This window comes from Pygocentrus nattereri, chromosome 27, assembly GCF_015220715.1.
Source record: "Pygocentrus nattereri isolate fPygNat1 chromosome 27, fPygNat1.pri, whole genome shotgun sequence".
NCBI classification, from domain to species: Eukaryota; Metazoa; Chordata; class Actinopteri; order Characiformes; family Serrasalmidae; genus Pygocentrus; species Pygocentrus nattereri.
The window spans coordinates 13360893-13384039 of NC_051237.1; the positions used below are offsets into that span (position 1 = coordinate 13360893).

At 40.9% G+C, this 23147-nt stretch overlaps 3 protein-coding genes across 5 annotated transcripts in view; 2 read left to right on the top strand and 1 right to left on the bottom strand.

Annotated features, from left to right (window-relative positions):
• Positions 1 to 8464, top strand: part of cacna1ha (calcium channel, voltage-dependent, T type, alpha 1H subunit a) — a 91352-nt gene extending 82888 nt beyond the window's left edge. For 2 of the 3 annotated variants that reach the window (XM_017703149.2, XM_037535318.1), the window contains 4 exons: positions 110 to 412; positions 3207 to 3375; positions 3500 to 3657; positions 4092 to 8464. In XM_017703149.2, the coding sequence (XP_017558638.1) occupies positions 110 to 412; positions 3207 to 3375; positions 3500 to 3657; positions 4092 to 5120 (1659 nt within the window). In that variant the 3' untranslated portion in view covers positions 5121 to 8464. The remainder of the gene's footprint in view (positions 1 to 109; positions 413 to 3206; positions 3376 to 3499; positions 3658 to 4091) is intronic. The other variant, XM_017703148.2, reaches the window with a different exon arrangement.
• A 3595-nt stretch (positions 8465 to 12059) lies between these two features.
• Positions 12060 to 15016, top strand: ccdc97 (coiled-coil domain containing 97). The gene is made up of 5 exons (XM_017703088.2): positions 12060 to 12658; positions 12886 to 13213; positions 13649 to 13900; positions 14273 to 14399; positions 14749 to 15016. The coding sequence occupies exons 1-5, from the start codon at positions 12509 to 12511 to the stop codon at positions 14852 to 14854; spliced, it is 963 nt and encodes a 320-aa protein (XP_017558577.1). The 5' UTR covers positions 12060 to 12508; the 3' UTR covers positions 14855 to 15016.
• Positions 15017 to 15828: 812 nt separating this feature from the next.
• Positions 15829 to 23147, bottom strand: part of llgl1 (LLGL scribble cell polarity complex component 1) — a 43250-nt gene continuing 35931 nt past the window's right edge. The window contains exons 17-23 of the mRNA XM_017703151.2: positions 22315 to 22598; positions 19873 to 20137; positions 19667 to 19781; positions 19232 to 19317; positions 18855 to 18975; positions 18572 to 18669; positions 15829 to 17228 (exon numbers count right to left, since the gene is read on the bottom strand). Coding sequence (XP_017558640.1) covers positions 18591 to 18669; positions 18855 to 18975; positions 19232 to 19317; positions 19667 to 19781; positions 19873 to 20137; positions 22315 to 22598 — 950 coding nt within the window. The 3' untranslated portion in view covers positions 15829 to 17228; positions 18572 to 18590. The remainder of the gene's footprint in view (positions 17229 to 18571; positions 18670 to 18854; positions 18976 to 19231; positions 19318 to 19666; positions 19782 to 19872; positions 20138 to 22314; positions 22599 to 23147) is intronic.

Sequence of the window (23147 nt, forward strand, 5' to 3'; positions counted from 1 at the left end):
TGAATGTGAAAAGCTAAAGTATTCATTTACCTCTGTGCAACACTGAAAATATTTCAGAAAGTAAATTAAATGTTGTTGGTGTCACTGAAATTCTGGTTGCCTCGTGCAGGACACTTTGAGGGATTGCACTCCTGAAGATAGCCACTGCATGAACTACCTGCCTCTAGTCTCTCCAATCTACTTTGTCACCTTTGTGTTGATGGCCCAATTTGTGCTGGTGAATGTGGTGGTGGCTGTGCTAATGAAGCATCTGGAAGAGAGCAATAAGGAGGCCAAGGAAGAAGCAGAAATGGACATCGAAAATGAGCTGGACAAGGAGGCCCAAAATAATGCTGATGTCTCAGGAGAGGGCTGTGGTGGACCAGAGGGGAGAGACACCTACATGGGGCCAAGGCCTGACTCACCTGGGGATGTAAGTCACAGCTCTAGTCTGTTTGCTTGTGTGATTCAGTGTGATCAAAATGCTTTAAAGATACGACACCACAGATGAACAAAGGCGCAACTTCATAATTAATACATGACTAGCATAATATTAACTGCCCCCCGTTTGCCTGTTATAGCTGTTGCAAAGCTGTTATAAAGCCTGTTTCTGCCAGATAAAAAAAAGTTTATCCTTAAAGTAATTTGCTATTTTCTCAATACTGACTTAGTAATTCAGAGTGAAAAAACTATTACTTGTTGAAAAAGAACACGATTATTTCAGTTAAAATAAGACATTAGGAAAGTAATGATTTTATCTGGAATTAACTGAACTTCACTTCTAAGCTGAGAATATTTGGAAGCCGTATGATACTCTGAAATCTTTGTTTTATTTGTCTGCACACATCCTAGTCATTTGAGAATTGTATTATTTTGAACTTTTGTGAGGATAACTTCTTAGCTATAAGCAGTGGATCAAAGGCTGTGACATTTCTGCAACCAAAGCCACTGCACTCACAAAATAACAAAGTAAGAAGTAGCTTTAGTAATGCAGGGAAAACTGTCAAGCTATTACAGCCAGTGGTGGACAAAGTACACAAATCATGTACTTGAGTTAAAGTAAAGATACCCAAGGTAAAATATTACTCCAGTAAAAGTAGAAGCCCTCCCTTTAGACCTCCACTTGAGTAAAAGTGTTTGCCTTCCTATGTGCTTAAGTATCGAACGTAAAAGTACTGAAAGATTCATTCTCACTAATGTCCTATCCTAATGTCCTATTATCATTTTTGTAACAAGACTTTTGCTTTATCAACTCATTTTAGGTGAGAACACTCCAGTTTCACTCTTGTAACACCGATGTAAATTTAATAGAATGTCACTAATTAGTCTGACACTGGTCTATTAAAATTATCGCAAAACACTGAAGGCAAACAATTTCCATTAGGTAGAACCAAGTGGCTCTAAAATTACAAGTTTAATAAAAACTTACTTTAAACACAAATGAGTTTTCCTTTACTAAACTGCATCTGTAGATCTCTGTTCATAAACAAACCAGCAAAAACAAATTTACTATCAAATGAAATAATGTTTGTATAAATTCAGAGAAACACACATCAGCATGTGTACATATTTCTATATTGTGGTCTATTTACACAAAGTTAGGTTAGCTCCATTATGTATGATGATTACAGCAAAACCTGCTTTTAAGACTACACTAAGAGTACACTGTTATATGAATAACAATGTAAAAAGTTGATTTACAAAGACAGGTTAGGTTTTTATTTCCTTCATCAAGTTAAGAATAATGTGACATGGCAGGGATTTGTAAAAGTTTTTTGCACTGAAAATCTCTTTCAGCCATGTTGACCCTATTAGGACAGGCTTTTCACAGGAGCCTCGGCAAAAGGGAGAATATTTGCATTCAGTATTGTGCACTATGAAACTCATATAAATGCATGTGCAAAGATGCAGCAATTGCCCCTTTGATCTTATTATGGGTGCAAAAGAGCTGTTGGACCTGTTCAGTATATCACAACAATCACTTTTCAACACCAAAATAGGGTTTGCAACAGCATGCCTATCTTATTAAATCATTTTGTTAATATTTTTCCTTTTCCCTGTGAGTTAATGGTCCATTATGTATGGCAAGGGCATTTAGAGAAAAGTCCAGTTAGAGAAAATTTTCTCAAGCAAAGGTCCAGAACATCATAATGTCTAACTTGCATCATGATTCAGTGCCATATACTGTATACTGAAGTAGCCTAGTAGTTATATCAAAATCTTATACAGTCAGCAACTGAATGTCAAATCAACTTAAGTACAATTCTGTCATATTTCAACAATATTTACTGTTAGTTTTTTCTTTTTAGAGCACAGCATGCCATATAACTTCCCACTGACTGCTGTATTTCACCTCATCCTTCCCCTGTCTGTGCATCACTCACTCAAGTCTCAGTGCTCATCGTAATGCACAGATCTTAGTTGCTGAGTAGCGTCAAGTGTGATATTTACAATGCATGCGATTGGTCTGTGAGTTTCTCAGGCCACTAAAGCGGTGCCATAAAGGCTAGAAAAGTTACACAGATTAAAATAGGACCACCCGGTCAAAATTAAATAATTATCAACAGTTCATCGGTTTTAAGACTCAGACCCAGATGCTGTCCTATCTATGTGACCTCTCTTCTTAACCTCTGTTGTATTGGGCTAACATCAGGCCTCAGGGACTACAGTTGAAAACCAGCAGTTGGCTAACACTGGCACAATTTGCATCGCCTCTGAAAATAAATAACACAATACATCAATAAATCAATGTAAAATAGTTTGTTTCTCTCAACAAGTTCTGCAGTGGATATGAAAAGAATAGTCAGAGCTTTAATCATTTAGCTCTACCTGTCTTGTAGCCATGCTTTAATCAATGAAAAAAAATCCCTTGCAGTTTCACACTTTGTGTCTGGCAATAAGGATGCACTTATAGTTGAGTATGGAAGAGGCCTGTTTGGATACTATGTTGAGACTTTTATTGTCAGTTAAGTGCTGAGATGGCCATAGCATGTGCTGAAAAGATGTGCTGAAGGGCTGTTGAAAGTGAACCACTATAGGGAAGGGCTAGAACTGTGCCGCTGCAGCTTCTGATCAGCTCTTCTGCCAAGGAGGCGCTATGCTTTGTCAGCATCATTGAGCTGATGAATGAATCTGCTACAAGAGCTTGCCTGGATTTGTGGATGATAGAGGGGGTTTGTTTATGCACCGGCGAAGCCTATATGTAAACAAGAACATTTCTTATGCAGGATGAGGCGAGGCAAGGGACTCAGAAGAATTTGCTTTCTCCACGGAAGATGTCAGTCTCCAGGATGCACTCTTTGCCCAATGACAGCTACATGTTCCGCCCTGTGAGGCCGGCCAGCGCACCATACCCACTGCAGGAGGTGGAGCCAGCTCAAGGGTTTCTCGAATTAGGTATTCAACTGCTTTTGTTTCATGACCTTGTGCATTTTTCTTCTTCAGATTTCTAAAATGGAAACAATTAAGTGAAGCAATGGAGATGTAATAGAACTAAACGATCCATTAATTTTTCGAATAGGCTCGGTGACCTCGATCCACTCTCAGCCATGTGATGGCCATTCCCTCCTCCAGGTCCCTGGTGTTCCTCCTCTTCCCAACTTTAACATCTGCATGCCTAGGATCCCTCCTCCCATGCCTTCCCCCACACATAGCATAGGCAGGCCTCTACGTAGACAGGTACAGTAGCAGCATCAGTTTTGCTTACCATTGTGACCTTGTTGTCAAGAACCCGCTTTACATGCAAAATGTTCTTTGTGCAAATTAGGGATGTAAAAACGTATCAGTGCATCATAACATATAACAGTATTCGATAAAGCATGTGCTTATTTTTGGCCAAAATAAAATTCTTGGGCCGCTTTGAAATGGGAGTACTTTTTATCTGTCTATATTCCAGTATTATCTAAATAGTTCCTTCAGTAAGGTGTGTTCAGTGAATTTCTTAACATAACATTATGAATTGTGCCTAAATTATGAAATCAAATCCAATGAAATGATGATGAATTTGAGATTTCTCAATTGAAACAATTTCATCAGATTTAGAGGTTTCTAGTGCAAACTGTCTTTCTCATCCCTGTTACTTACATTTTGCTCTTTGTTGTTTTTATTTTTAGGAAGCCGATAAGAATGATTCTGTCGACGTACAGACTTATGACTCCAAAGACAACTTTGACAAACAGATTGGGACTACAGCCACTAGCTTCACGTTCCCAGTGCCCCGAATCTCTGCCTCCAGCAGCCCACAGTTGTCCCCTCTGCTGCCCCTTCGCAGAGGCTCCCAAACCCTCCAGCACCCACGTAGCCAGCGGCACATCCCTTCCAGGCCACCCAGCCAGGCCAGCAGCGGCAGCGGCAGCACCAGCCCCAGTGGATCCATGTTTGACTCAGCCGACCCAGCCGATGAGGAGGTGCGCCACATCAACAGCTCTGCCAGGCTGTGGGTGGGGCTTCCAGCAGAGGTAAGAAGCCACTCACTGTCCTCCTACATGACTCCAGGGCTGCTGCAACCTGTTCCAATAAAAAACTGCAGCAGCGCTGCCAATCTGGCTGTCTGCGGCCTCACAGACAAAGACGCAAAGTTCTTCAGTGTGGATGCCAAAGGGTTTCTGGACAAGCCTTCTGCTGCTGAGGACCACCGGCGTCACTCCATTGAAATTTGTCCTTCCCTGGACGATGACGTGTTCAATCAAGGCAGCAGTGAAAAGAAGCACCCACCCACACGTGGACACTCTTTGCACATTCCCAGGAAGAAAAAGATGAGTCCTCCATGCATCTCCATTGAGCCCCCACTGGAGATTGAGATCCCAGCTTCTCTGGCATCCATGAAGAAGCTGTCAGAGAGCAGCATGTTACTGAGAAGAAGGACGCCATCCTATGAGCTGGCGTTGCAGCGTGACTCGCTAGACCTTCTGGAGCACCAACTCCCCAGCCAGCCTCTCATCAAAGTGGAGAGGCACCCATCCCACTGTGGAGAATATCTCTCTCTACCACAGTTCACCTTTGACCAGGTGGACCCCACTTCCATGGGCAGCCTGGCGGGCATCCTTTGTGAAAATGATCCATCCATTCAATCACGCTCTCCCTTTGACAGCAGACTGGAGGAATCCACAGACTTCAGCACAGTGAACAGGACGGCTCAATGATACAGATATAGACAAAGAAAACGTGGACAACTTTAGACAAATCTTGTAGTGCACACCATAAAGCGTGGCACTTTTTTTGGATGTGGGGCACCAACCACTTAATTCAGTAGCCAAAGTTTTTTCAGATGTAATATTATGTAAGCCAGCCAGGATTGGCAACTTTGATATGGGTGTGATCGGGCAAGATGGGATATGCAATTTCAGGTTTCCATTTGGAACTCTGGTTCTTTTCTTACTCCCAGTGCTCAATCACATTGATTTGAGTTCAGGATGTGTAGTGTTTTTTTAATTCCTTTATCCATACCATCTTGTCATCAACATTGCTGTTTTCTGTAAAGGAGTATACAGAGTAAATAAAACAAAAACAAACAAAGAAAAAAACATAAGAACTGTACATGTTCTGTACTTTATTAAATCGTATATTGTAAATAGAGAAAATATTGTATTGGTGAAGAAAATAGATCTATTCATATGCACATATTTTTTATAGAGATCTATAATGTTTTTGCACATATCAATTTGAATTTCAAGTTGACTTGTCTTTTGTTGTCCTCTTGTGAATGTACATTTTTTTTTATCAAATAGCAGTGGGATCAATTATAGTCTGTTTAGACCTACCGATACTGAGATGAATTTTATTTTTCTATTGGGAGGTGGGGTATGAGATATTAAAGTAGATCTAACGAGAACCAAACATCAAATGATCTGTAGCCTCAGTGCAATACACTGTAAATGTTTATGTAAGTTTACACTGTTAGAATTCTCACATTTTACACAAAGTCAGTAACGTGCATCTCACTAACACAACCCTATACCATACTCAAGTTCATCTCAACGTATAAAGTAAGTGATTTCCTCCACACGCATTCATTACTGAACTTAATAATGGCTTTTTTTTTTGACCCTTAGCTGTGGCACGGGTAGTATGCATGTAAAGGACAAAATAAACCAATGTAGATATGATAACGTTGCAAGGTAGACTTTGTCCTTGTTCTCCCTTTTTTCTATTGTCCTTTATGTCAAAGGAAAAGCCAGAGTCTTTTCTGTGAACAGAGGGAGTTGATTTTAGCACAAACAGGATCTGGTTTACCTTTCAGCTTTGACATGGTGCCTCTACATTTATGTCTGCAGTAAAGAAACAGACTATTACATGAAAGACTTGTTGCACATTTCTGTTGGTGATTCTACAACTATGGGCACTTCAGCTCCACATATGTTCATTTCCTCAGTAAAGATGTTATCGGGCGAAGCTGAAATAGTACAGCTGCCCAGAAATAGCTCTGGACCTGTAAGCAGACAGCATGGCACTGTATGGTACAGTATGGTAGGACCTTTGTTTTTATTTGAAAGCCTTTTTTGTTGTTTACTTAAAAGCAGTTAACTCTGGTTGAAAGAAAAAATGCAAGGCACAATAACAAGAACTGCCACTACCATTATATTGACTTTGTTGATGACAAACATCTTTAGATCTCTTTTTCATCCCAAATACAGCTAAATTAAGTTCACATCAGATGGTTTTACTTCTGTTGGTATCACCTGCTCTGTTCAAAGTGATTAGCAGTGCAGGATAGCAGGATATCCTGAGACAAGAAATACAGTGTCTACATGTGTGCTACTAATGACAAAATGTCCTAATATTTATATAATTGCACTATTTAAAGTTGTTCAGATTGTTTTAAATTGCATTAAAGTCTATAAATATAGAGGAACAAAAACATTTACTATGACTAAATACTGTATGTCCTAACACACCTGGATCTGGAGTAACACACATTAGAACTGATTTAATGTTAAATATGATAAATAATGGCAATTTGTATTCATATTCTAGGACAAATGTATTTAAAATCCCACCTAAAAGTGTAGTAGTAGTAATAAGGTTGTATGAATAATAATTAGTCTTTATCACAAAATTCTAACGATTTATAGGTGAAGATATTGAAAAACATGTCAGTGTCCTCAGCTGACTTACTGAGGCCAGCAATATTCTGATAAAACCGTTATAGAAGTAAATTTACAACTTAAGCATAACTCAAGCATAAACATGAGTTTAGTTCTCCCTGAACTGACTAGGACCTGCAAGTGCCCATAGTTTTAGAAATGCCCCTGCAGACATTGGGCCTCATTCACCAACGGTTCTTAAGAAGAAATTTCTTCTTAAAATCTACTTACACAATTTTCATGAAGATTCTGACATTCACTGATGTTTTCTTATTTGGGATTTGTTCTTGGGTAAGAACAGAATCTACACACACTGAAGAGCACAAAGGTGCTAACAGTTTTGCGATTTAAGACACCATCATGAATCTGATGTAGACTTTTTCTCAACAATACGTTTAAGAAAAAAACTTAGCAAGATATTGGTGATTGAGGCCTGATGTCAGGAAGTGTTTTTTATTCAAATGATTGCCTTTGACCATTGATTTAGAAACATAAAAATCTTATTGACAGTTATTTAGCTCACTACCGCATATACATCAATGTATCAACAGAACTAGCTAATATTTAATGAAGCTTTCAAGCAGTGGTCATTTATTAATCTTCTCAATTTCTGAATCTTGAACTGATTCAGAAAGTGAAACTATTGCATGTTGGAAAATTTTAGAAAAAAAATCTGGATGTTTTTGATTTTTTTATATTTCAACTTCAATTTGTAGACTAACTACCTAATTGCACTGAGCTGTAATGGGCTGTCTAGATTTTCCTCTTTGTAGATCAACTTCTTTGTCTAATGCAATATTTTATGGTAATCTGTATCTTTGAGAGATCATAGCTCAAGCAGCTTAAGTGTAAGCAGAAATCAAGGTGTGAAGACATTGAAGTGGAATTTGAAATGCAATTTTAGTGGACAACGAATGTTCAGTTAATTTGACATGACTGAAATTTTCCTAGGTTACCACTGCTGTGATTTTTGCTATAAGACGGTTGAGATTTTTTGGGAACAAATGTTTGAACAAAGAGACTTGAGCGAAGGACGTGGCATTTGCCAGTGTTTGAATCACTTTGAGAATGTTGACATTACAGGTGTTTGGAATCTGAGCTTTTGCCATCAGGCAATCTATTGACCTTGAATAAGTAATTCAAGTATTTTTCCTCAATCTTTCCTGGAAGAAAGTTCCAATGTTTTTCTTCTTTTTTTTCCTTTTTCTTTAAGCAAAGTATCTGCAATAATTTTGTTTCAGATTTCTTTGATTTGAAATGGCTCAGATGTTATTGCAAGAGAGGTATTTAAATGGCTATACGATTTCTACACTGTATTGTTACTTTTTATTGTGCAAAGATCACACTGTGATCTGAGCGATATTCTCTGTCATCTAAAGATAAACATTTTTATCCAAAAATAAGGCGGCTGATTTCTTCTTTTCACTCATTTTTTTCCATCATTATCCTCTTCTTTAGCTTCATGGCACATAAGACAAGAACAAATATAACAAATATAACCTCTTCAGCTTCCAACTGCTTCCAAAACCTCTTTCTACACTCTTAGCAAAAAGAAAGGAGAGAAAAAAACAAACTTCAAAAAACGAAAAGTAAAGTGAAATGCAGCTAAATGCGAGCAGAATTTCAGAAACAGAAGGTTCTGGAGCTGTAATCTCTTCTCTTGGCAGAAGTGAGGCAGCCAGATGTTGTGTTTCTATAATTGTCGATTAATTTCATGTACATAGGATTTACCTTTTTAATACTTAATGTCTCAATAGATTATACTTCCACCAAATAATAAGACTTAAATAGCACACGAAGAGGCAAAGAGGGGGCAAAGACCAGAAGTGTCCAATCTCATCCACAAAGGGTGGTGTAGTTGTGTGGCAGGTTTTCATTGCAGCAAAGCAGCAGTGCATCTGATCAACTGTAGAATCAAACAAGAATTTTAAAACAGATAGTTCAAGCCGATTGGTTGAGAAGCGTTCTAACCGTGCTGTTATTTCGCCATAACAGCACGTTTTTTCCACACTGTATCACTGCTGAGACGCTGTTGCTAAGCAACGACTATGACAGCTGTAGGAGACGCTCAAGCCATTTGAACGTTTTTACTTTTTACTTTACCACAAACAGAAAGTGGACACTTAAGATCACATTTGACCCACAGCCGATTTGATCAGACTGAAATTCCGAAACAGTCACCACCACTGAGCAAGCTTTTCAGTCGGCAGCTGTGACAGAAAAACACCTAAACAACCTGGAATTAGCCAGAAATGAACTGAATCCCATTCGCAAAACAAAATGGGCTGTAAAACGAGATTAATGGGTTGGTCTATGTAAGGAGCTGAGGAATGAAGTGCCGGCTGTGCAGCGAGTGAGCAAAGTTCAGCGCTTGTTAACAAACGTAGTTCAGTGGTGCACAGAAATAGATGTGTAATGTATTGTGTAACCAAATAATAGTAAGCATGCTTTCATGTAATCAGTTTTCCTCACTATTTGTCTGTTAATCTAATAATAAGTAGACCAATCAGTGATAAAACCGTTGTATAATGACAATAATTCACTCAAGGTCGTGCTGCTAGGCGAGATTTTACGACTTTAGCGTTAGCTTTAGCTAGAAAGGTGCGCCAAGTTCAGGTCAAGCTAAGCTGGACATTATAAGCTGGAGTTCACGCCAAACTAAGCCGTTAAGTCACTCGTCACTTCTCACCCTTTAAATGTGGAGTCTGGCCCGTGAAGCAGGCCTCCTTCCACCTGCAGTTCGCTCTTGTCGGTGACAAGCCCTTTATCTCCGAAATGAACAGAGATTTTAGCATAAACGGATAAACCAGGACGACAAGCTACAGCATTCGACTGAACGCGGGAACAGCTCGTAACGTTCGTGTTTGTATTTAAACGGTCACATAGAGCGCGGGGAGAGAGCGCGCGCTCTCGCGTGCAGAACCCGGAGCCGAGCTTCCAGGGGGCGGAGTCAGGCTGATCCGGCTCCGTGTGCGCGATCTGAAACTTTGCCCGTCAATATTTTCCTCCCCGCTCCGTCGCTTGTGTGTTTTTTACCTCAGCACGCAGCTGTTAAGTAAACACAGTTTAAAGTTGTGCGGTTTTCTCTTAAAACCTGGACAATGAACACGGCAGTGCGCTGGTTTACTCGCGCTGTAAGACGGCAGCTCCTGGTGCTGCCATATGGCAAAAAAGAGTAACCCCCAAGCACGCATGCGCGTTTATTAAAATGTAAATTAAGAGAGAAAATAGATGAATATAGTATTATATATTATCTTAATCCCCTCTTTTTTCTCTTGATTTATATTTATACTTGTTTTTATATTTATCTATTTTTATTGTTTTCATTGTTTAGCCCTGTTTAGCTGTTTAGCCCTGTCAACCTGTGAATATAATATTTAGTCTTTAGCCATTTATACGTTTATGAAAGCAAAGATCCATACATATTAAACAACGTTTTAAACAAAAGTCCGCCATAATATTAATGCTCATATACTTTTCAGATGCACTCCGCCTTTCCCACAGAAAGCCTCTCACTTCAGCCATCCTTCAGTGTCAGAGTGTTGTTCTTAACTGACATTTAGCACTGTTTAATGTTGAATGTAGGTTATTTTTCCATCATCGGAGTTAAACAACAACATGCAACCATAATTCAGCATTAAATCAATGTACTTCTGCTATCTGGGGAGTATATAGCGGAGGCTCTCAGAGAACCTCTCCAACGCAAGGCGACGACTGCCTGTGAAAACGCAGATGGGCTGAAATGACCAGAGAGCAGTGCTGGGCTCACTGAGAAACAGTGCATAATTCAGTCTGTATACAGTCTGTCTGTATCCATAGCATATATACAGTCCAGCACAGTACAAGGGTTGGTTGTCAGGATTTGGGCTCGGCCCCTTAGTTCCAGTGATAGGAACTCTTAATGCTTCAGCAGACCAAGAGATTTTGGACTATTTCATGCTCCCAACTTTGTGGGAACAGTTTGATGATGGCCTCTTCTTGTTCCAACATGACTGCACACCAGTGCACAAAGCAAGGTCCATAAAGACACGGATGAGCGAGTTTGGTGTGGAAGAACTTGACTGGCCTGCACAAATTCCCATAAACACACTCCTAAACCTTGTGGAAAGCCTTCCCAGAAGAGTTGAAGCTGTTATAGCTGCAAAGGGTGGGCCAACATCATATTACATCTTATGGATCTAAGAATGGGATGTCACTCAATTTAATATGCGTGTGAAGGCAGAGGAGTGAATACTTTTGGCAATATAGTGTATATGTGTATTTATCTTTATTATATTTAAGTAAATTTATCAGGCTAACTTTCAACAGCTACGTTATACATGCTAACTAAGATTGCTAATGATTTTAACATTGTTCTGTAATGATGCATATCTGCCCTTTAATGGTGTGGTGTGTTAGATTTTAGTGGCAGCAGTGAAGTTAGACGCCCATCGCCCTTTCCAAGCGTGGAATAGAACCTCTGATGGCCGTCAGGTTTTCTGCTGTTTCCTGTTGATTTAGGTTTTCTGTTTTCGCTTCTTTGACAAAGAGGATTCACCGTCTCTCGCTTTTTTTTTTCACAAGTGGTTTTTCTTGTTCGGCCGGGTGACCGGGGTCCTCTCTGTGTGGAGTTTGCATGTTCTCCCCGTGTCTGCGTGGGTTTCCTCCGGGTTCTCCGGTTTCCTCCCACAGTCCAGAGACATGCAGTCAGGCCAATGGGACGTGCTAAATTGCCCCTGGGTGTGAGTGACTGTCTGTGTCTGTCTGTCTGCCCTGTGATTGGCGACCTGTCCAGCTGATACACCTGATACACCATCCTGCCTTCCACCCGATGATCGCTGGGATAGGCTCCAGCACCCCCCCGCGACCCTGAGGGAGAAGCGGCTTAGAAAATGGATGGATGGATGGATGGATGGATGGATGGATGGATGGATGGTTTTTTCTTGTTGTTTCAGCGCCATCTAGTGGGGAAATAACTCGTTACAGTGGAAGAGGAACCACTCAATACAGAGACGCGTGTTAGGGAAGATAAAACACGACGCACAGGGATCACTAGCAGTGTATCACTGTTAGCTCGGCTACCGAAATGTAAATTGTCGTGGCAAATAAAGTGATATTATCTGGACTGTTAACAGAGCCGACATTTCAAGCCCTTTCTCTTTTCACACTTTCCGAAGGACGTTTTCCAGAAAGCATCTGGAAAAGTTCAGTTAGCAAGCTTAGCTGAAGCTAACAGCGCTGGGTCCCATGTAAACAGCCACGGTTTGTAACGAGAAAGGGATTCGCTGCTGGTGATTTAATGACAGTCACGTCTTAAACAATTCTCTGCTCCCAGCTCAGATATCATGTGATAACAAACGACTTTTCGCACTGCGTTTGAAACACAGCGGTCGCGGCTAAATAACTTGTTTGCGGTAATTAAAAATAAGACACAACAGCGATTTTACGCTGTACAGTGAGAAGAAGAAATGTGGGGTGAAATCGATGAAGGACACAAACCAGTGACTTCTGCGATCTTCGAAGCACAGACGACGAAAGAAGATGACGAGATGGTCCAGGCGACTGATATCTCGGCGCGAGATATGGTTTCCTCACAGCCTTCAAAGCCCCAGGTCCAGGTGAGGAATATTCTGAATCCTACAGTATTGGTAGTATTGGTAGTAGAGGTGGGTGGAGTGGCCTCATCCTGTACACAACTATTGTTATTTCAGTGAAATAATGATTCAAACCTAAAAAGTACCTTTTTCAAAATTAACACCAAAGATGTGTGAGGCAGTGGAAGTATCATACAACAAACCACAACAGCAGAAAGTTAATGGGTCTGTTGCTTACCCTCTATCCCCAGGAGGAAGTTACCAGCAGCCTCACTTCAATGATGCAGGCCATAGCAACCAGTGGAAGTCCAGTGAAGAGCCAGCAGCTGGGAGAGCCTGATCTTACTGTGGAGGAGAAAAAGGAAGTCTTAATGGAACAGTATAAAGTCAAGCCTTTAGTCTTTCTAGAGCGCTATCATGTACATATGAAGCCAGAGCACTTAGAGGCCTTTTCTCACCTGAGCAGTGACTGTAGAGCACAGTACTACTGCACAGAGGTTCAGAAACGGGCATCCAGTTCAGCCAACCGGACGAGGGTCCGCAACCATCGCTATGCCGCCCTCCGAGCACTTCAGAGGGGTACACATTTCAAGTTTGCAAACTTCTTGTGGTTATTGCTACAAATTCATGTCTTGTATATAAAATGAAAACAGTTTCTAGTAAATATCTCAGCGATGTCCAGCTCAGGTCATTGGAAGCCCTTGTTCCAGCATAGCTTGCTGGTGATTTCCAAGCTTAAACCAGCATTCAGGGGGATGTTAGGCAGGTATTTCACAGGTAGCTAGATAGCATTGATCAAAAAGTTGAGGCTTGTCCAATATGTCTTGTGCTTTACCTGTCCTCCTACTGGACAGTCCTGACTTTTGTCTTAAGTTATTTGACTGACTGAGAAACCCTGCTTTGAGAATTACTCTCCAGGTTTAGTATGTAATCACAGAGCTGTGCTGGACTCTGGGCCTCCAAGACCAGAATCAGACCCTCTTGTCCTAACAGGATCTTTGTTTCACCTTGTAGAGGGCCAGTACTTTAGTGAGGAGCAGATGCGTTTTCGAGAGCCTCTGCTGTACGAGCAGTACATTGGGCAGTACCTGAGTGAGGAGGAGATTCTGCAGCGCTCTGAAGAAGCCATGCAGAAAGGCCCAGGAAGTCTGGCTGACCTGCTCATCGACTCATATCAAGAGAGACAGCTCCAGAATCGGCTGCAGGATGAGCAGGAGAGACAGCAATGTGCAGAGGAGGAGGAGGAAGAGGAGGAAGAAGAGGAGGGTGAGTAGTTTTGCACTGTTTGCAACTGAGAATACACATTCGCATATTTTAATGTTTATTTGCTTAATTTAAGATATGGGGGGGTCAATGTGGCCTGTCCAAATGTTATGGCACATTAAATTATATTATAGTATAAATTAAACTATAAATTGTCCAACAAAAATTGCAGGAAAATGCTGTATTTACTTTTGATCCCTGTAGAGGATGTGTTCACTCATTTTCATTTAAAAAAATAACCTAAACTCGTAACATTTGCAAAGGACTGACTGCAGTATTTTATTGTTGAACGCTGTGACTTCCGAATGTAACCTAGTTAGATTGGCCAGTCTTGCATAATCAGCATTTAGCACCTTATTCTTTTTCTGTTCTCAGAGAATGAGGAGTCTAGACAGGCAGAGTGGGAGCCAACTGCTGAAGAGAAGGCAATGCTGAGAGAAGAGTTTCTGAGTCAGATGCACCAGCGCTTCTTGGATGGCAAAGATAAAGACTTCAACTACAGGTTAATAGTACACTCTCAATACAGTAAAATTTCACTGATCAGTGTCATGGATACTTGAAATTGTATTATCTTAAAAGTAGCAAACAATACATTGGTGATATTTGAGACATGCTCTCTTTTCCAGATGTTCAGCTAACCTGATAACTGTGCCTGCATGATCAGAAACTGTTCTTTTTAAACAAGTGTCTTGCACTCTAAAGATGGTGTTTCACTGATTGATTGTTTCTCAGGGAAACTTTCAAAATTATTAGATTTTTCACTCTCCTGATGGAACATTAGTTGTCTTGTACATTGTGTGGAGTGTGAAAGTTATACTTGGGATTTATTGTGTTAATCATTCCTGTTGCAGTGAAGTGGACGAGAACCCAGATTATGATAACCTGGACATTGTAAACCGTGATGCGGAGGACCGGTACTTTGATGAAGACGAAGAGGATGAAGAAAATATGGAATAAGAAATTTTGTGCATTTGATTTAAAAGAACATTTCAAACCTTTAAAAGCAACCCAAGAACATTACTTTTTTATTTTCTGTACATTGAAAATGTTTGATTGTACATTGGAACTACTTTTTAATGACTAGTTAATTGTTGATGTCAATAAAAATATTTGTCTTGATCAGAGTTGCAGTTACTGGATGGAAATAGGAACCAAGTGTGCTTTATATTTTTAAGGTGAATACTTATTACAAAACAAGTTGAATTTTAACATGTTCTACATTTATTTTGCTTTAGAATCAAACAAATTTAACTCACAAAGCTTATAGCTAATCATACATGATTAAATCTGTGATTCTTGAGCATACCTTCTGAGTCTCATCAGTTCACAGAATTCACAATTCTTTGTTTTTGGGCGTTTAAACCCCCCCCCCCCCCCCCCCCTTATTTTCTCCCCAATTTAGTCGTTTCCAATTCCACCCACTATTACAACACACACGATACTACCAGCGCAAGGAGGGCGAGGTCTAGCCCAGGCTTCCTCCGACACCTGTGAAACCAGCCACCAACTCACGGGACAGCCGACCGAAAGCGCCAACTGCCAGATATGTTGCGTCAGCTAACAGATGCCTGCGCTGAATAGCATCACGTTGAGTGAGGGAGGCGGGCGAAAGAGTCCCTTTGTCTCCTTAAAATCCCAGGCTTATTCAAGAACTACAATGCAAACTGGCACTGCTATTCTTAGGTTGTAGAACTTTGGGCCTCCTGGCAACCCTGGGCATTTAAAGGGTTAACCCAACTAACAAGCTGGAGCACACCTGACTGCTTGTGAAATCAATCTTAGTCTTCTGAGGGAGAGGGATACACACACACACACACACACACACACACACACACACACACTTTCCTACTACTTAATTTCCTTGAAATGGTCCTCAAATTTCATATAATACACACATTCCATCAATCCAGATATCAAAAAATGAGCAAAGATTAAAGGAGTAAATACTTTATTAACATTCATTAGCGTAGCTATTATCTCCAATTACAATTCTACACAAGAGACAAAAATTAAATACAGATTCACAGGCTAGGGGTCAAATGTAACATGTAAAAGTTAATGTATGTAATAAAGACAAAAATATACAAAAAAAAGATTAATAGAACGGCTACATTAGTGAGGTCCCTTTGAAATCTAAAAACTGGAATTACACAGTGGAAACAATGAGTAGGTTAAATGGTTCTGTGCATTCTTAATCAAGCAGTTTACTAATGTGGTCTTTTCCTTGAAAACAAGATCCAAATGTGGTATTTAAAAAACAAACAAACAAAAAAAAAAAAAAAACAATAAAAATATTTTCCTAGTCACTTCTAAAATCCATTGGCAGATTTCCCCAAACATCTATCACTTGACTCATTTGTACTGCATTGGCACAGTATTCGTTTCATAAGGCTTCTTTCTAATCACTTCAAACATGAGCTACATGAAAAGTTCCTAAACTGCAGTTTCCAAAATGGAGCTGAAAACACATAATGGCCTAAATCATCCATATAAAAAAAAAAGAAAACAGAAATACAAATTAATGGGTGGTATAAAATTACACTATCGTATACAAGTTACATTGGAAAAAGAAAAAGAAAAAAAATCAGTAACTATTAGTTCCTTCATTTTTGTTAATACTGTAACAAAAGCATACATGAGTAATAAACTCAAAGCTCACTAATTACTGATGAGAATACGTGGAAGATTACACACCATGCGCCTTCAAATTCTACAATTCACAGTTAATTGTCAGAATTACTTACAATTGCAAGTGGTTACATGTAACATTAAAAAAGGGAAAATATTCTATCAAACCCACAGGGTCCATAAATTGAACTTTTCAATGGCCTGCTGATTTTTTTCTGCCAGTCACCATCACAAGATCACAGATGAAGTTGAAAAGACTGCTGGGAGGCACGAGAAACGTTTCAAACAGAATACACTCCTCTTAGTGGCACACAGTGAGAGAGGGCAGGCAAAGTGGCATGGTAGCACATGGAAAGAGGAATGTGGAAGAAAAAAAAAAATAATAATAATACTGAACACATGGTCAGTGCAAGTATCCCGATAGCCTTTTGCCTGAAAGTTGAGCAATGTGCGATCAAGCTTCCATCTCTGATGCACTCAGCCCATGCGCTCACACTGCAAAGCTCTACTAGATCACCTCACACACAGTGAGCGTAACTTTAGGTGAAGAGAAGAAAATGCAAAAGGCAGATTAGGGCCAAGAGTGAAACATTCAGTGTTTTGGCAAAATGGAAAGTGCAGCATTCCCCCCAGAGTCCTATTCTCCTTCTCAAGTGCTGATTAGGAGTACCAAGGGAATCTTCATCACTTCTCCAGTTAAACCCTGAAAAACACATTCTTCATTAAAATTTAATCCATTTGACTGCATAATTACAAACACTTGTCCAAGTAGCACTCTTTGCCCCGAGTCCTTGAAAGAATAACTTTGACCTGTACCACCAAACATGACCACAAGGGGGAAGCAGCAAGCAACCTGAAGATTCGGAAAGGAAAAATCAACAGAAAATGATAAAAGCTAAGTTATATAACTGCGAGGGACGGCCAGGACGTCATATACTTTGGTCAAGGCTAGCTGCAGCAGCTGCCTGTACCCATTATGAACTGCCCTTTGCTGTTTTATCAAATACCCTAAAAGGAAAGTGGTCTGACTTCAATTTCCCCACATACAGTTTGCTATGGGAGACTTTTTTTTTTCCTTTAAACAAAAAGCCCAAATTTTACAACTAAACTCAACTGAAAGACATAAGGAAGAAGAGCAGAGAGTAGCAGTAAAGGGGGAGGCCGACCACAAGGAGCAGATGCCCTCCTGAACACCCACATCTAGAACCTGGAGCCAAAATAGAGAAGAAGGGAAATGGGGGAAGTTGAGATGAAGGGAGATGGGGATGAAGGAGGGAGATGGTAGAATGTGGGAAATGGGGAATAGGGGGAGAGACAGGGAGAAATAAAAACATGGGTGAAGGGAGAATTTGGGGAGGGGGTGAAGGGCGCCCTGCTGCTCTCGTGTTGAGTAAGTAAAAGAGAAAACTGCTGCCATTTCTAAGAGGGGGTAAACGGGGTGAGCAAACCGCTTAGGATGACAACAAAGGGAAGCTGACTGAAGTCAGCTACTGTTACAGCATATGGCATCTGGGACTGCTCTGCTCTCTCTTGACCCTGGATGCATGTTCTATAAGAGCAGAGGTGGATAACTAGTTCTAGAGGGCTGGAGTTCAGCACAGTTTGGAGATATTTTTACTCAATACCAACCTGACTCAGTTTGCCGGGTTTATTTGGTGTCTTCAGACAAGAACAATTACCAAACTGTGTGGAGTTCATTACCCTTGTATACAAGCCTTCTCTTACTGTCTGATTGCTGTTACTTCATCAAAAAGTAAAATAGTAATCAGATCCCTGAGGTGCTTAATAAAGTTCCAAACAACACAGATGTTTAGTCATGCCCAACTATATCAAAGAATAGTCATCCGCAGAGTAGATCCACATGCAGACACGCACACAAACACGAAAGTGCTTCTGGGCTCAACAAGGGTTCATTTCCTTGCTTGGGCACATCTTCCTGTAGAATCCAAAAACAAATATCCGTTCTCCACCCACTCCAGATGAGCACTTTCTAGCAAGAGCTAATGGATCATCTGGGAGTAGTCCTAAGTTTAGAGTAAAACTCACCTCCAGTTTTCATCCCTTCTCAGTTGATGATAATTCCAGGAGAACGTCCATCTTCCTCAGTCATATTTCTCAAGTTATTCTCAGCCTCGTCCACAGTCCTGAGGAAGCAAACACACATTTGGATCTATGAAATAAACAGACATTACCTACACTATGATCTTAATATCAAACACGTACATGTCCATATAAAGTGATCTGGCATTGTGATTTAGCTTCTAAACGAATGCTGAAAAGTGAGATCATAAAATGCAGCCAAATGTGCAAGAGAAACATCTAAACTCACACTAGAAAATCTTTCACATCCTCCACTGTGAGCTCTCCAGTGGTGTCAAGTGTGATGTCAGCACTGCTGTTTGGGGAATCCAGAGCAGGAGAGGACAGCGGACTGACTTCATCAAACACTCCTGATAACCAGGGAGATATAGACAACAGAAGAAATCAAGTCAATGCACTGTATATACACACACATCACATGACACCCAGCCTTGATTTCCAGGGTGCTATCACTTCAAAGAGACATGGCTATGATAACGACTTCCATTTTAGACTGGGGAAAAAAAAAAAAAAAGGTAACATTTTGTAGCATTACATAAAACCTACATGAGAAAATTGTTCAAGGCTACTTTGCAGCTGTCTGCATTTTAAACACTGAACTTTTACCTTCAGCATCACCCACAGACTTGCTCTCTCCTGTCGGCTGGGTTTTGTGTGTGCCATTGGCTTGGTGTGGGACTGTCGTACAGAAACTGAAATGATACCATGACAGGGAATTATGATATGAACACCAGCTGAACTCAAACAATAAAAGTAAGCACAGTATGACAGTCCAACGCTCCTCAAAACCAGACCTAGTAATATTACCAGGGATGCATCAATATGGGAATTCATAATCATAGATAATTACTCAGCTTTTCTAGACTATAATATATTGCTGTTGTTGGAAGGAAACCTTATATCAAGTCAATGGAACCAGATTTTTCAGTCTCAGTTATTTTAAACATATTGATTTGGTTTCTGATCATATTTTAATAAAACATGCTGTGACGGCTGCAACTACTGCTTTTAACTATCCAGCGTACTTTTGAAGTGTCTTACCTGAGTTCAGAAGGATCATGTGGCCTATCTACATCCAACTGACACAGTGGTTTTGTGATCACTCGTGCAGACAGAGAGAAGCGCTCATATTCGGAAGGTGAGATCAGATAAAATCCTGTTGTGTGGCAACATTAAGGCATTATGAATTACAGTCAACAAGCACATCTGAGAGCTGGACTTTAAAAAAATTTTTTTAAAGTACTCACCTTGTCCAGTCTTAGTGAATACACATGACGCAATGCCGCTAATGTCTTCTTTGCGGATGCAGTCATATCGTACTTGTGGCCTCAGTGCAGGTATGCTGAACACATGGATGTCTCCTAGGTTGGTAAGGCACACTAGGCCATTCTCAGAATAATCCTCGGAGGCCACACTGCTGAAGTTCACTAGAGCCACCTTCCTCACACGGCAGCCCTCGTGTGCAGTCAGCTTGAACTTGGTCTTGGCACTGACTCTAGGCAGCATGAACACCTGTAACAAACTAGACATCAGCTGACTTGCAATGTATGTAACAAAGTCAGCAGGCAATTTGTTGATGGCTAGGTTTGCTGTTTTTGATATTATTGAGATGTTCCGTTTTCTGATAGAAATGTTACAGTAAGGATACTTTACAAAAACCATCTGGCTTCTTTTTAAGGAACACATACATGTGTCCATTTTTATCAGCTCCCCCATATAGGTGAACTTTGTAGTTCTACAGATACAGACTGCAGTCCATCTGTTTCTCTGCATAATTTTTAGTCCACTTTTACCCTGTTCTTCAAATGGTCAGGACTCCCACAGGACCACCACAGAGTAGGTATTATTTGGGTGGCAGATCATTCTCAGCACTGCAGTCACACTGACGTGGTGGTGGTGTGTTGGTGAGTTGTGCTGGTACAAGTGGATCAGACACAATAGTGCTGCTGGAGTTTTTAAACACTGTCCACTTATTGTCCACTCTATTAGACTTTTCTGCTTTGTTGATCCACCTTGTAGATGTAAAGTGAGAGATGACAGCTCATCTGCTGCACTTAGGTGTTTCTCTAATCCTTCATCTGTGGTCAGACCTCACAATGCTATTGATTTGATATTGTTGTTGACCTATTCTAGTCTAGCAGTGACATGGAGTAGTTTAAAAATCCCATTAACACTGCTGTGTCTGATAGACTTATACCAACACAACACACACTAAAGTAGCTACCACTACCTTTGATGAACGAGGTAAAAGGTGCCTAACAAATTATGCAGAGAAACAGACGGACATGTACATCCACCATAACGCCAAAAGTATTTGCTTGTCTGTCTCCATCCATCCATTTTCTAAGCCGCTTCTCCGTCAGGGTCGCAGGGGGATGCTGGAGCCTATCCCAGCAGTCTTCGGGCGGAAGGCAGGATACACCCTGGACAGGTCGCCAGTCCATCGCAGGGCAGACAGACAGACACAGACAGTCACACACACACACACACACACACACACACACACACACACTCACACCCAGGGGTAATTTAGCATGACCAATTGGCCTGACTGCATGTCTTTGGACTGTGGGAGGAAACCGGAGAACCCGGAGGAAACCCACGCAGACACGGGGAGAACATGCAAACTCCACACAGAGAGGACCCTGGCCGCCCAGCCGGGGAATCGAACCCAGGCCCTCCTCGCTGTGAGGCGACAGCGCTAACCACCACGCCACCGTGCCGCCCTGCTTGTCTGTCTCAACACATAAAATTAAGTAACATCCCATTCTTAATCCATAGGGTTTAATATGATGTCGGCCCACCCTTTACAGCTATAACAGCATCAACTCTTCGGGCAAGGCTTTCCACAAGGTTTAGGAGTGTGTTTATGGGAATTCTTGATCATTCTTCCAGAAGCACATTTGAGAGGTCAGACACTGATGTTGGATGAGAAAGCCTGGATCACAGTCTCCGCTCTAATTCATCCCAAAGTTGTTGACCAAAGGTCAGGACTCAGGCCAGTCAAGTTCTTCCACACCAAACTCACTCATCCATGTCTTTATGGACCTTGCTTTGTGCACTGGTGCACAGTCATGTTGGAACAGGAAGAGGCCATCATCAAACTGTTCCCACAAATTTGGGAGCATGAAATTGTTGAATATCTGTTGCTCTGCTGAAGCATTAAGAGTTCCTTTCACTTGAACTAAGGGGTTGAGCCCAACTCTTGAAATACAACCCCACACCATAATCCCCCCTCCACCAAACTTTACACTTGGCACAGTGCAGTCAGACAAGTACCGTTCTACTGGCAACCACCAAACCCAGAGTCATCCATCAGACTGCCAGATGGAGAAGCTGATTCGTCTTTTCAGAGAACAATTCACAAACTAGCTAACATTAGTTACATGTGTCGTTTGCTCTAATGTTTTCATAGAATTTGTCTGTACATTGTTTGCAAAGAGTTTTATGGCCACAAAGATCTTTTAAAAAAATAAATTAAAAAAAAGTAAAAAGTTTGCTAGCCCCAGTGCTGTTTGCTTTGACAATAAGTTCACCTTTAAAAGAGCCCTGAAGAGAGAGGGTGTATTTGTTTTGCTGTTGAGTTCAACAGTCATTCTCCAGAGAATCACAAACTCATTACAGTAAAATATTCAATGAGAAATGTTGTAATAGTTACACTGAGAAGCTGTGTGCTGTGCAATCCTCACCTTGAACTGCTCTTCAGAAGCAATCAGGACCGAGTGGCTGCCCTGCATGTCAGGAGCTTTGGCCAGGTCTCGGGACACCTCATAAGGCTCTGGCAGTGGGTTACCCCTGCCGTCCAACACAGCAATGGACACCACTGGAGCTCTGTGCATCAGCTGTATTTCCTTTCCCAGCAAGGCCTCCACACTCTGCTCAGAGAACTTGTCCTGCGAGGGCACGTCCAAGGCATACGCATACACACAACCTGAGTTCGTCCCTGCCCACATGGTCGGGCCATGGTGCGTTCCTGAGTATGAAGGGAAAATGTTAGACAGAGGAGTTTCTTTATCATTCCATAATTTCCATCAGCACATGTAAAATTCAAGACTCTTCTTCCGCTGTTGAGCAGCTGAAACCTCTGCCAATAGTGGAAAACGTTGTATACTTTCACTACCTACACAAATGTAGAACTGAAATCTTTTTCCTCTCAAAAGAAAGTATAAACTTCCAACAAATATTAACCCTTCACACCCATAAATTCAGAACTATTAGACATCATTTTACAGTGTTAAACTAAAAATAATTAATTATTTAAAATTCCCCACACAAGGATCCAAATCCCTGCAAGAGTGTAATTAAACTTCTATTGAGCAAGATATTGTTTGAGTTGAGGGTGACCTCAGCAGATGTTGGAGAGAGGGTAGGTTTAGGGCGTGTGGTCCAGACAAGACCAGACACTATTCAAAATCTAGCACAATCACTTCAGTAACAAAAACAATAGCTTGTGCAAGTCTTTTGGCGTCCAACACTAATAGCAGGCATTCTGAGCAAAGTTCTCAGATCTTCATTTCTAAAG